The 14,736-nt window shown below is 40.1% G+C and overlaps 1 protein-coding gene across 1 annotated transcript; it reads right to left on the bottom strand.

Annotated features, from left to right (window-relative positions):
- Window positions 1-10,949: 10,949 nt before the first annotated feature.
- On the bottom strand, window positions 10,950-14,494 carry KRR1 (KRR1 small subunit processome component homolog). Its single transcript, XM_054718479.1, is given in 10 exon segments — window positions 10,950-10,976; window positions 11,071-11,107; window positions 11,109-11,149; window positions 11,242-11,298; window positions 11,300-11,368; window positions 11,564-11,698; window positions 12,672-12,737; window positions 12,860-12,911; window positions 12,913-12,964; window positions 14,399-14,494. Coding segments are annotated over 10 exon segments (621 nt in total). The 5' UTR covers window positions 14,484-14,494.
- Window positions 14,495-14,736: the final 242 nt, after the last annotated feature.

Below are 14,736 nucleotides of genomic sequence, written 5' to 3'. Positions count from 1 at the left end.
GAGAGAGAGAGAGGGAGAGAGAGGGAGAAAGAAACATCTATTTGGTGTTCCACTTATTTATGATTCATTGGTTGATTCTTGTAGGTATGTACCCTGACTGGGATTTGAACCCGCAACTTTGGTGTTATCAGGATGATGCTCTAAAAACTGAGCTACCTTGCCAGGCAAAATTATATTTCATGAAGAATATTACATGTAGTCCTTCCAGCTTCATTAATTTAATTAACTAATCAGGAAATTATAGGTCAAATATACTTCATTTAATACCCCATAAAAACTTAAAAGTTTTCTAAGTATTAGTTCAATGAATGACCAGTAGAATTTTTTAAACAAGATTTTGGTAATAAAAATAGTAATCTGGCCCTGACCGGTTTGGCTCAGTGGATAGAGCGTTGACCTGTGGACTGAAAGGTGCCAGGTTCGATTGCGGTCAAGGGCATGTACCTGGGTTGCAGGCACATCCCCAGTAGGAGGTGTGCAGGAGGCTGCTGATTGATGTTTCTCTCTCATTGATGTTTCTAACTCTCTATCCCTCTCCCTTCCCCTCTGTAAAAAAATCAATAAAATATATTTTTTAAAAATAGTAATATGATAGTATTTAGAGGTCTTTTTAACAGAACTCAACCACCTAATCAATGCCATTTGAAATTTATAGACATTGGTACACAAGAGGATGCAAACCAGGAATCAGATGCATGACTAGCTCTCTTTATCTTTAATATACCGATGTAACTCAAAATTGTTCTTTCACATCAATCTAATAGAGACTTTTAAACTTAACATCACCAAATTTAAGTGGACTGTTCAACAAATATCCATCATAAATACTAGTAAAACAGCTCATTATACCATGGTTACATTTCCAAGAACAGTCATGAACTTTGCACACAGTGATATCACATTTCTCTCAAAAGGCTAACATAAATAATCTGAGTGTTAAGTTTAAAAAAAAAAAAAAAAGGTTTCAATACAATCTGAAATAATCCAGGCTTTATTTACTAGAAAAAGGCAGAATTTTGAAAGATCACATCTCTAAATATAATAGACTAGTGGCCTGGTGCACGAAATTCATGCACATTAAAAGGGAGTTAATTAGAGGAAATATTTTAATAATAGTAGCCCGGTGCATGATATTTGTGTGTGTGTGTGTGTGTGGTGGGGGGGGGTCCCTCAGCCCAGCCTGTACCCTCTCCAATTGGGGACCCCTTGGGGGATGTCTGACTGCAATCTGGCATTGCTGGCTACTAACCGCTCACCTGCCTGCCTGCCTGATTGCCCCTAACCCCTCTGCCAGCCTGCCTGATCGCCCCTAACTGCCCTCTCCTGCTGGCCTGATCGCCCCTAACTGCCTCTGCCTGCCTGATCACCCCTAACTGCCCTCCCCTGCCAGCCTGATCTTGCCCCCCAATGGCTCTCCCCTGCAGGCCTTATCTTGCCCCCAACTGCTCTCCCCTGCTGGCCTGACCTCACCCCAACGGTCCTCCCCTGCCTGCCTGATTTCACTCCATTTGCCCTCCCCTCCCGGCCTGATCTCACCCCCAACTGCCCTCCCCTGCCAGCCTGACTTCGCCCCAACCCCCAATGGTCCTCCCCTGCCGGCCTGATCTTGCCCCCAACTGCCCTCCCCTGCAGGCTTGATCTTGCCCCTAACTGCTCTCCCCTGGCGACCTGGTCACCCCTCACTGCCTCTGCCTCATCCCCCCCACCACCATGGTTTTGTCCGTAAGGAAGTCGGACATCCAGAAGATGGCTGGTTGACCTGGTCTAATTAGCATATTACCCTTTTAGTAGTATAGATAGATTACATAGGATAGGATTGCTTAAATGGGGGGAAAAGCCTTTTTCAGCAGGAGGAGATGCTGTTGGCAGACAAAAATACATAACCCCTGTATCTGGACTGATAGCCAGCCATATGCACTGTACTGCCAAACTGGTCATTAAAAAAATTGAACAGCTTTCTTACACCTTACACCAAACAGCTGTTGCCCTTAAAACCCCTCCTCAGCCCCCACCTTAGGTTCTGCCTTCGCAGTTCACCCAGATTAGGTTCTGATTGGTCAATTTCTATTCCAGTCAGTGTCAAAAGCTCCGCCTCTTAGACAGCCATTGGCTCCTCACAATTCACCCAGATTTGGTTCTGACTGGTCAGTTTCTATGGCAACCCAGCACTGACTGCAGGACAGACGTCTGCAGTGCCAACCCAGCACTGACTGCCATGGGGGCTGCAGATCAGACCCTGCTTCTTTCTCTCTGGGCCTCTCTCCGGGCCTGATCCGTAGCCCCCTCGGCAGTCGGTGGCTGCTAGATCTTTCATAATAGTCAATCTTGAGTACAATAATGTTATTCAATTGTACTGCAAAAATGTGACATATAGAACAAGTGTAACACTCTGCAACTGCAATTTAGGGAGAAGAGAGCAGGTTTCAGTCAGAATATGTGGGCTTGCCCTAACCAGTTTGGCTCAGTGGATAGAGCGTCGGCCTGCAGACTCAAGGGTCCCAGGTTCGATTCCAGTAAAGGGCATGTACCTTGGTTGTGGGCACATCCCCAGTAGGGGGTGTGCAGGAGGCAAGCTGATTGATGTTTCTCTCTCATCGATGTTTCTAACTCTCTCTCCTTCTCCCTTCCTCTCTGTAAAAAAAAAATCAATAAAATATATTTTAAAAAATATGTGGGCTCGAATAATGGGACTGCCACTTTATACGGGAAAGACACTTAATTTTCCTCTTCCAGCTTTCTTATTTGCAATGTGGAAATGAAGATAACTCAAGGGTCTGTTGTAAGAACTGAATAACATATTTACACTTTATAGAATTACAAAGTATTCAATGTATTTAAGTTATTATTGCCCCATGAGAAAAAAGCAGTTCATTTCTAAGAATGAGGTCCAAAAGAGTTCTATGAGGGGACCCTTTCTATAGCCCCACATGAGACTCCATTCTGTGGGACTCTTTCCCCCTTCCCACCACATGGGAGTCTGTACTTGTTCTTCAATAAATCTCCACCTTTTCTATATCATCTTCTGTCCGTGGACTTATTCTTTGACTCCGGCAGACAAAGAATCCAGGTTCCAGTGCAAAAATTCCGTATCACTACTTATGGGGTATCTATGTGAACCTTGTTTGGAAGGTTCCAGAAAGGACAAGCCGGCTCCAGAATTGCTGTGGCATCCGCCCTGGGGTTGCTGGTGATGGAGGTGAACGGCGATACTGCACTCAACAAAGCAAACCGCCCTGGAGAAGCCGCATTCAAGCAGAGCGGAGGAACCCAGAAATAAACACGACTAGGGACTAAATATTTCAGAGCTGACATCAAAATATACAGCCTGGGCGACAACTGCAAACACTGAACTGCTGGGAGCACCAGACCACCGGTCCCCTATCAGCGCAAACATTCGGATTCAAAGAAACTCTTCACTGCACCACGGAAAGGTCAGATTTCGCCTGAAATGAGGGGCGGTTTCTAATCCCCGCGGTGGGTGAGGGAAGCGCTGGGTGAGGGAAGCGTGGCAGCCGCAGGACCGGCAGGAGCCGGGAGGTCTGTGCCTAGAAAAATCAGCGGCAGTTGGAACTGCCGTGATCCGTGAATGTGGAGGGGGGTCTTCTGAGCTGCTAACAGAAGTGACCTCTTGAAAGCAACTCATTTTAATCTGACGAGGAGGGTCAGACTAAGAATTTTCAAAGGAGTGCAGTATCCTCAGTCTGGCGCACAGACCCACGGACCGCACACTTGGGCTCTTTCCGACTCTGATTGCTAAGCCCAATACATAGAAAAACCCAGGTGGAAACCCTGAAAGACTGCAGGGGGAAGGTGTTTTTTTGGAACCTGGGGACCAGAGCTGCGTGTGACCATCAGAGAGGCAGCTCCGAGGCGCACACCTCCACAAACCGGTAGTGAGTGCCATAGAGGGGAAAAAAAAAAAAAAAAAAAAGAGCTAGAGAGGCCCGGAAGTCAATTCAGAAACACTGCCACCCAGGGGCTGAAACGCTAATTGTCTCTGGTGTAATCAAAAATAAATACGAGAAATTAAGACACGGCTGGCTTAAAAAGCAGGACTGGCTTCCAACACTGAGGAGCCCTGGAATGAAGCTGAACTGAAATACCGCCCAGACTGGGAAAAAGGCGTACCAAACAGAATAATAGAGGAAGTGAATGACAGCCGCTACTGCACATTTTAGTCTTCCTATTTTTTAATTTTCAATTCTTTTTTCAATTTTTTAAATTTTTTATTCTCATATTTTTTATTTTCATTTTTTGCATCTTTTACTTAAGAAACTAATTTTTTTTCTTTTTCCTCACTCGATTTTCACCTTTTTAATTATTACATTTTTATTTTCAATCAGCACTATTATTACTATTATTTTACTTTTTTTTTTTTAATGTCATTTGATTTTCTCTTTCTTTTATTTTTGGATTAGTGTCCTACATTCGATTTGCATCTTTCCCTTACAATCGCTTTACCCTATCTCAAAGCTAACATTATGCCATCACTCTCCTCCTAACCTTTCCCCCTTGGTCCCCAGTTTATCTTAACCCTTTCTGGCTTTAGATTTTCCCTACTTTTTCAGTTTACTCCCTGCTAAAACTTCACCCTACTTATATATCTAATTCCCAACCCCCTGCTCCAAATCCATACTAACCTCTCTCTACGCTACCTTAAAAAAATTATTTTTCTCTCGGGCCTTTTGTTGTTGTTTGCTTGAATGTTGATTAGATTGAATTTTTATGCTTTTTTATGAGATTGTTTAGATTATTCTTTTTGTTGGTTTGGTTGGTTCTTTTGTTTGCTTTGTTTTTGTTTGTTTTTTACTTTTGTTTTCCCTTGCCTCACTTGATATTAGCTGCTGTTGCAGTTTGTATTAATCTCCAGGCTCGTGTTGCTGGAATTTGCTGGGAATAGTGGTTGTTCTAGTGGAGTTTACTACCCATATATATAGTTTGTTCCTCTTTTCTCTCTTAGTATCATTCTTGTCTCTCTTACTTTTTTTTTCTTTTCTTTTTCTTTTCTGTTATTTCTTTTTCTTTTCTTTCTTTCTGCTCTTTTCCCAAGTTCAGATTCACACTCTTTGTTTTTTGTTTTTTTTTTCGTTGTTGTTCTTTCTTTTTACTCTCCCTCTTCCACTCCTATTCCCTAATTTGTCTTTCTCTGGTGGTTACCTTTATTGGAGGTTATTAATATCGTGAATACAATTCTGTTCAGTGCCTTGTCTATTGTGCCTGGTTGTGTTGTATTTTATACCTTTAAATCAACGCCAGAGAGAGAAATCTATATAACCAGACATCCGGAGAAGAGAGACCATGAGGAGACAAAGAAACAGCCCCCACAGGAAAGAGAAGCAGGCATCACCAGAAAAGGAAGCAAACGATTTAGAGGCAAACAACCTATCAGAGAAAGAATTCAGAGAAATGGTCATAAAGTGGCTGAAAAGGATGGAAGACAAATTCGACAATATGAGTAAGAACCAAGAAGAAATGAAGAAGAACCAAGAAGAAATGAAAAATGACATCGCTGCTGTAAAGAACTCAATAGAAAGCATCAAGAGTAGACTAGATGAAGCAGAGGACCGCATAAGTGAGCTAGAAGACAAGATGGAAAAAAATACCCAATTACAACAGCTTCTAGAAACAAAAATTAGAAAGATTGAGGAGAGCGTAAGGGAACTTCGGGACAATACAAAACAAAACAACATCAGGATAATAGGGGTGCCAGAAGGAAAGGAAACTGAGCAAGGAATAGAAAACCTGTTTGAAGAAATAATAACAGAAAACTTCCCTGATATAGGGAAGAAAAAACCCACACAAATCCAAGAAGCTCACAGAGTTCCAAGCAAAATGAACCCCAAAAGACCGACGCCAAGGCACATTATAGTTAAGTTGGCAAACACCAACGACAAAGTAAGAATCTTAAAAGCAGCCAGAGAGAGACAGACAGTTACATACAAAGGAACCCCCATCAGACTAGCAACTGATTTCTCAACAGAAACTCATCAGGCCAGAAGGGAATGGAATGAAATATACCAAGTCATGCAAAGGAAGGGTCTAAATCCAAGAATACTGTACCCAGCAAGGCTATCAATCAAAATTGAAGGTGAAATCAGGAGCTTCACAGACAAAAAAGGACTAAGGGAGTTTATCACCACCAAACCAGCAATGAAAGAAATGCTAAAGGGTCTGCTGTAAAAAAAGAAAGAAATAGGAAGCAAAGAAGGTACACAGGGGTATAGAATAAAAATGGCGAAAAATAAGTACCTATCAATAAAAACTTTAAATGTAAATGGATTGAATGCCCCAATCAAAAGACACAGGGTAACAGACTGGATAAGAAAACAAAACCCAGATATCTGCTGTCTACAGGAAACTCACCTCAAAAAAAAGGATGCATACAGACTGAGAGTAAAGGGATGGAAAAAGGTTTTCCAGGCAAATGGAAATGAAAAAAAAGCTGGGGTTGCAATACTTATATCTGACAAATTAGATCTCAAAGTGAAGGACATAACAAGAGATAATGAAGGCCACTTCATAATACTAAAGGGAGAAATCCAACAAGAAGAAATAACTCTGGTAAACATATATGCACCCAATACAGGAGCACCAAGATACATTAAAAAACTCCTGGAAGATATCAAAGGAGAGATTGACAGTAATACAATCATAGTAGGAGACTTCAATACCCCACTATCACCATTGGACAAATCCTCTAAACAAAAAATCAGCAAAGAAACATCAATCCTAAATGACTCACTAGAACAGATGGAATTAATCGACATCTTCAGAACATTTCACCCCAAAGCCACAGAATATACATTCTTCTCAAGTGCACATAGGTCATTTTCAAAGATAGACCATATGTTAGGACATAGGCAAAGTCTCTCCAAATTCAAGAAGATAGAAATCATATCAAGTATCTTCTCAGATCACAGTGGCATAAAACTGGAAATCAACTACAATAAAAACAACCCAAAGAAATCAAACACATGGAAACTAAACAGCATGCTATTAAACAATGACTGGGTTACCAAAGACATCAAGGAAGAAATAAAAAACATCATGGCAACAAACGACAATGAAAACACAACAATCCAAAATCTATGGGACACAGCGAAAGCAGTCCTGAGAGGGAAGTTCATAGCTCTACAAGCCTACTGCAAAAAACAAGAAACAATGGTAATAAATTACCTAACCCAACAACTCAAAGAGTTAGAGAGAGAGCAACAAGATAAGCCCAGTGTAAGCAGAAGGAAAGAAATAATAAAGATCAGAGCGGAGATAAACGACATAGAGACCAAAGAAACAATTCAAAAGATCAACAAAACCAAGAGCTGGTTCTTTGAAAGGATAAACAAGATTGATGGACCTCTAGCCAGGCTCACCAAGAAGCAAAGAGAGAGGACCCAAATAAACAAAATCAGAAATGAAAGAGGTGAAATAACAACAGATCCCGACGAAATACAAAGGATTGTTACAAAATACTACGAACAACTCTATTCCAACAAACTGGACAACCTAGAGGAAATCGACATATTCCTAGAAAAATACAACCTTCCAAAACTCAATCAGGAAGATTCTAAACAGCTCAACATACCAGTAACTATGGAAGAAATTGAAGCAGTCATCAAAAAGCTTCCGGCAAACAAAAGCCCGGGGCCAGATGGCTTCACAGGAGAGTTTTATCAAACTTTCAAGGAAGAACTAAAACCTATCCTCCTCAGACTATTCCAAAAAATTCAAGAGGAAGGAACACTTCCAGGCTCCTTCTATGAAGCCAGCATCACCCTAATACCAAAACCAGATAAAGACAACTCAATGAAAGAGAATTACAGGCCAATATCCCTCATGAACATTGATGCCAAAATCCTCAACAAAATTCTAGCAAATCGGCTCCAGCAGTACATCAGAAAGATCATACACCATGACCAAGTAGGATTTATTCCAGGAATGCAAGGATGGTACAATATCCGCAAATCAATAAACGTGATACATCACATAAACAAATTGAGAGATAAAAATCACATAGTCATATCAATAGATGCAGAAAAAGCATTTGACAAAATCCAACACCCTTTCTTGATAAAAACTCTCAACAAGGTGGGAATAGAAGGCTCATACCTCAACATAATAAAAGCTATTTATGATAAACCCACAGCAAACATCATACTCAATGGGCAAAAACTAAAACCATTTCCCCTAAGAACAGGAACAAGACAGGGATGCCCACTCTCACCACTCCTGTTTGACATAGTACTGGAAGTATTAGCTATCGCAATTAGGCAAGAAGAAGAAATAAGAGGCATCCAAATTGGAAAAGAAGAAGTGAAGCTGTCCTTATTTGCAGATGACATGATATTGTACATAAAAAACCCAAAAGATTCCATCAAAAAACTAATAGACTTAATAAATGAATTCGGCAGTGTAGCGGGATACAAAATTAACGCCAAGAAATCTATGGCTTTTCTATACACCAATAATGAACTTACAGAAAGAGAGACTAAAAAAGCAATCCCATTTACCATCGCACCAAAAAAATTAAGATACCTAGGAATAAACTTAACTAAGGAGGTAAAAGACCTATACGCAGAAAACTACAGGACACTGAAAAAAGAGATAGAGGAAGACGTAAACAGATGGAAGAACATACCATGTTCCTGGATTGGTAGAATCAACATCATTAAAATGTCCATACTACCCAAAGCAATCTACAGATTCAATGCACTCCCTATCAAAATACCAACAGCATATTTCACAGACCTAGAAAGAACTCTCCAAAAATTCATCTGGAATAAAAAAAGACCCCGACTAGCCTCAGCAATCCTCAGAAAGAAGAATAAAGTAGGTGGGATCTCAATACCAGATTTCAAGCTGTATTACAAAGCCACTGTTCTCAAAACAGCCTGGTACTGGCACAAGAACAGACATATTGATCAATGGAACAGAATAGAGAACCCAGATATCGACCCAAACCACTATGCTCAATTAATATTTGACAAAGGAGGCAAGAACATACAATGGAGTCAAGACAGTCTCTTCAATAAATGGTGTTGGGAAAACTGGACAGATACATGCAAAAAAATGAAACTAGATCACCAACTTACACCATACACAAAAATAAACTCAAAATGGATACAGGACTTAAACATAAGACGGGAAACCATAAAAATACTAGAGGAATCCACAGGCAACAAAATCTCAGACATATGCCACAAGAACTTCTTCACTGACACTGCCCCTAGGGCAATGGAAGCTAAAGAGAAAATTAACAAATGGGACTACATCAAAATAAAAAGCTTTTTTACAGCAAAAGAAACCATCAACAAAACAACAAGAAAGCCCACTGCATGGGAAAACATATTTGCAAATGCTATCACTGATAAAGGTTTAATCTCCAACATCTACAGGCAGCTTATGCAACTTAATAAGAGGAAGATAAATGATCCAATAAAAAAATGGGCAACAGACCTAAACAGAATATTTTCAAAAGAAGACAGAAGGAAGGCCAAGAGACACATGAAAACATGTTCAAAGTCACTTATTATCCGAGAGATGCAAATCAAAACAACAACGAGGTACCATCTCACACCTGTCAGAATGGCTATCATCAACAAATCAACAAACGACAAGTGTTGGCGAGGATGTGGAGAAAAAGGAACCCTCGTGCACTGCTGGTGGGAATGCAGACTGGTGCAGCCACTGTGGAGAACAGTATGGAGTGTCCTCAAAAAACTGAAAATGGAACTCCCATTTGACCCAGTAATCCCACTCCTGGGAATATATCCGAAGAAACTAGAAACACCAATCAGAAAGGATATATGCACCACTATGTTCATAGCAGCACAATTTACAATAGCTAAGATTTGGAAACAGCCTAGGTGCCCATCAGCAGATGACTGGATTGGAAAACTGTGGTACATCTACACAATGGAATACTATGCTGCCATAAAAAAGAAGGAATTCTCATCATTTGCAGCAACCTGGATGGAATTGGAGAACATTATGCTAAGTGAAATAAGCCAGTCAATGAAAGAACAATACCACATGATCTCACTCATTTAGGGATAGTAAAGAACATTATAAAGTGGTGAACAAAAAGATAGATACAGAGACAGTAAAGCATCAAACAGACTTTCAAATTACAGGGGGAAAGTTTGGGAAAGGTGGGGGAGTTATGAAATCAAACGAAGGACTTGTATGCATGCATATAAGCATAAACAATGGACGCAAAACTCTGGGGGGGAGGGCATGTGTGGGTGTGGGGTGGGGGGGTAATGGTAAGATATGTACACATATAATACCTCAATAAAAAAAAATAAATAAAAAAAAAAAAAGAGTTCTATGAAAGGCCCTGGAGAGGAAGAAGCAAGACCTCACAGCCAGATCCAGACAATAGCATCAAAGGGAGCCAATTAGAACAGTATCTGCTCAGCAGATTTCCTCATAACAAGTTAAAATAAATGTTCATTAAAACATAATAAATTCAAGCCGAAACCGGTTTGGCTCAGTGGATAGAGCGTCGGCCTGCGAACTCAAGGGTCCCAGGTTCGATTCCGGTCAAGGGCATGTACCTTGGTTGTGGGCACATCCCCAGTAGGGGGTGTGCAAGAGGCAGCTGATCGATGTTTCTCTCTCATCGATGTTTCTGACTCTCTATCCCTCTCTCTTCCTCTCTGTAAAAAATCAATAAAATATATTTTAAAAAAAAAAAAAAAAAAAACATAATAAATTCAAACAAGAAAATTTGAGTTTGACCTCAACTGGCTGTATACATTCCTGCAAATAGCATCTGTTCATTCCCTAATATTTGAGCACATGTAACTAAAATGTGTAGTGGAAGGAGTGATGGTATGCAGACCTTCTAAACTGAAAAATGGATGTCTGTAATTGTCAAAGGTTGGCCATAATATGTTAGGGTCCAGGAGCAATGACCCCCTCAAATTCCATGAAGTACAAAGCATTTGCTAATGGGAAATCAAACAAAGCACGTCCTAAAACAATACAATCATAAAAAAAAGACCAATAACCAAGTTATTTAATTTGTTCTCTGCTGAAAATTAACTCAACATAGTAAGTCGTTCTCACCTCTTTTAAGCCACTAAAAGGTCCAATGGCTGATATGGTTTCCCTGAACCATAATGTAACAGTTTAAGAGTTCCAGTGCCTATATCAAAAGAACAATAAGTTGAAATTCAGTTGAAATACACTGAAAAACTAATGACAAAGATACTCAAGTTTTCTACTGATAAAAACTACCTTCACTGTAGATCCTTTGGGACCAATAAGCCGTGATCCTCTTTTTTCAAATCTTTTATTTATTTCTTACTAAACAACTTATTTTAATGATGTCGCATGCAACCCCATCCTGAAGAATTCGTACTGCCTTTTGAAAAAACAAAGAAAATATTTGACCGATAGTCTTTATAAATACTTTTTTCTTTTTTCAAAGCCCACACTGATATCTAAGCAGAATAATGAAAACTCTATGGAGGAAGAAAAGGGATGGATAGAGACAATGCTATATCTATCATCTCTAATGGCACAAAAAAAAGCAAAATCTCTGTAACTGTGAATTTACCTGTTCAAATGAAACACTCCTTGCTAATAGTTTTATTAGGTCTCTGGCCCTAATGATGATGTATGGATCAAAAGTCTTCTTTGTTGTACAAACAGTCATGCTGCCCTCGATCAGGTCCAGGGTTGCATTAACATGCTACAAAAAGGAAAGAGCAAACAAGCTGTCTAAAAATGAATTCAGTTTTAGATACTTATATAACCTATCCTAATCTAACTATTGATTACTAGGAGTTAATCTCTCTCTAAAATTCTATCAACTCCCTCCTTGAAGAAGCTGGATAGTTAATATAAAGAATGCTTGATTATCTTCATACAAGAATATAGAAAGTCAGGCAATTGAAACCATTATACTTACTTGATTTTAGAATACTTTGTACTTAACGTAATAAATATTATCTCAAATTAAATATATATATACATATATATATATATCAATCCATATGAGGCCATACTTAACATCTTAGGTAAAAATGCAAAGCTATATGGCTTCCCTATCCTGGACCTAACTTAAATCCACCATCTTATCCTTAGGGTGAGAATAGACTTCCCTTTCCAACTTTTTTCCAAGCTGGTTTCTGTTAGCTAAATACAAACAAAGTAAAAAACAAATTATCATAAGTTCAAAATGAAGCAATAATTGGAAAATTATGCATCAACTCTCAATACAAAGAACCAGATATCAACAAAGCAAATAAAAATGCTATTTTTGGACATGTGAACATATTCTGAAGAATATTTCAATATAGTGAGTGATAAACTATTCAACATAAGGCTGGATCTCTATGAGTTTACCAAAAAGAGAGAGAGAGAGCCCAGCCGGCGTGGCTCCCTGGTTGAGCATCACCCTATGAACCAAGAAATCATGGTTCAATTCCAGTCAGGGCACATGCCCAGGATGCAGGCTCTATCCCCAGTAGGGAGTGTGCAGGAGGCAACTGAGCAATGATTCTCTCTCATCATTGATGTTTCTATCTCTCTCTCCCTCTCCCTTCCTCTCTGAAATCAATAAAAAATATATATTTTTAAAAACCTACCAGCATACAATACTTACTTAAAAGTAAAGGTATCAGCAGAGCAAAATCTCAAAGAAATATATAAAATATGCATACATGTTCATTCAAGGCTTTCTGTACCAACGGCCAGCACTCTTTCAAGTAAGCTTCTCTATACACGGGTAAGTTTACAGTTGCATTGTGACATTCTTTTAAGTTAATAAAACGATTGTAATAATCATAACCTGCATGTCTTTTTCCATATGAACAACTGTGAGCCTACTTTTGCCAATCTCTGTATTTGAGAACAGAGTTGCAAAACTGCTTCCCTCCAAGAGTCCTCTGGGTTTGTCCTCTGGAAAAAGCTGGTTCCTCCCAACCATCAGGTACAGTGAGGAGCTCTGATTCATCTACAGGAAAAAATTACACATCAGATTTTAACCTACTTTTGGACATTTATACGCATACATTTACAAGCTTCCAATACTCCCTCTGCATTTCCTTTTCCTTTGCTTTTAGATTACTCAGCAGTCAAAGAACAGGCCTCTATCATTACCAACACACTATTAAAACTACTTGTACACATTTCCGTGGCTTCATAAAGCAAAGTTCCTTAAGGGCAAGGACCCAACTTGGATCCACACTAATTAGTACACACCTGACAGATAGTGGGTACACAAGTAACTTCCACTGCATTACACTGTGTTAGAGCTGAAGACTCAAATACCATTTTTTTTACATGGCTATTCTAAATATAAGTAACCTTTCAAATTTTACTGAAATGAAGCCTGAGTATGTGTGTGTATATACTATGTTTGCATGTGCAAAAAACTTTTAAAAGCTGATACTGTGGCCTGGCTGGCTTGGCTCAGTGGTTGAGCATCAACCCATGAACCAGGAAGTCACAGTTCGATTCCAGTCAGGGCACATGCCCGGTTACGGGCTTGATCCCCATGTGGGGCGTGCAGGAGGCAGCCGATCAATGATTCTTTCTCATCATTGATGTTTTTCTCTCTCTCTCCTTTCCTCTCTGACATCAATTAAAAAAATACTTTAAAAAAAAAGCTGATACTCTGGTGTACACTTTCAGTTAATAATCACTGGTATAGGGTTTTAGGTTTCCTATAGAGTTTTCATGAGCCTTATTTCTGTATACTCGTCATGACAACTATGAAAGGTAGGAAGAACCACTATTATTCTTCTCATTTTATAGAAGACATTCAGTCTAAAAAGATTAGTAGCTTGCCTAAGGGGACATAAAGGTTTCCTTTCTTTAAAACAAAATGCTTCTGAAGGGCCATAAATTATCTTCCATATCATTTATTAAAACTCCTGGATTTTAGGAACCTCTTAAATCCAATAGCTGTAACTTATATCAGTACATTCATAGGCCTGCAGCATGAGCATAAACTGCAAGTGTGAGAAATGCAATTTTTGGCCTCCACCCCAGACCTACTGAATCTGAGTCTCCTCATCAGTATGTCTGTGTCCTTTAATATCAGCCCTTAACTCAAATACAGAACCATCTCCTACTCCCAGGGCATCCCTCATTTGGCCAATGACTTGCAGCCATCGCCGCAAGGTGTGCCCTCCGCAATTTCTTAATCATCATTTTACAAAAGACGAATTCCGCAACACCTTCACTTTGGGGGGCCTTTAGCAAAAAGCGATTAGTTAGGAACACCTGACCGACATTATATCCGCCAGACGGTTTCGCAGGCCCGACCAATACCCCTAAAAAGCAGCTCTTATAGGCACTCCATTTCAGAGAACAGACTCGAGGCGGCGTGACACGATCGCAACTAAACCTCCAAACCCAGGCTTCGGTGCTCACACCACCTTACCTCGGTTCTCCTGCTTCTGCTTCTGGTTACGAAATTCACTTTTCCCAGGCGCTAGCGCTGGCTCGTTCACTTCGGAGGTCGCCATCTTCGAATCGCTTCCGGTGTTACCGGAAGTGGAACGGTTCTTAAATCCTTCCGGCTAAAGTCCCTGTACCAAAATGAGTGCCGTAGAACTCAGACTAGGAGTTCTGGACAGTCTCTGTGCCTACGCTAGAACCCGAGGATTTGTGTCAACTACGGCGCTTCTCCTGCTGCCGATAGAGAGTCAGGGACTTCCTTTTCAGGATGCACTGAAACCACGGAGTTAGCCTGCATGCTGGGAATTGTAGTTTAGCGTT

The sequence above is a fragment of the Eptesicus fuscus genome, chromosome 7 (genome assembly GCF_027574615.1).
Source record: "Eptesicus fuscus isolate TK198812 chromosome 7, DD_ASM_mEF_20220401, whole genome shotgun sequence".
Taxonomy (NCBI): Eukaryota; Metazoa; Chordata; class Mammalia; order Chiroptera; family Vespertilionidae; genus Eptesicus; species Eptesicus fuscus.
Note: the sequence above shows the minus strand (reverse complement) of the source record. Positions and strands in the feature narration are given on the sequence as shown.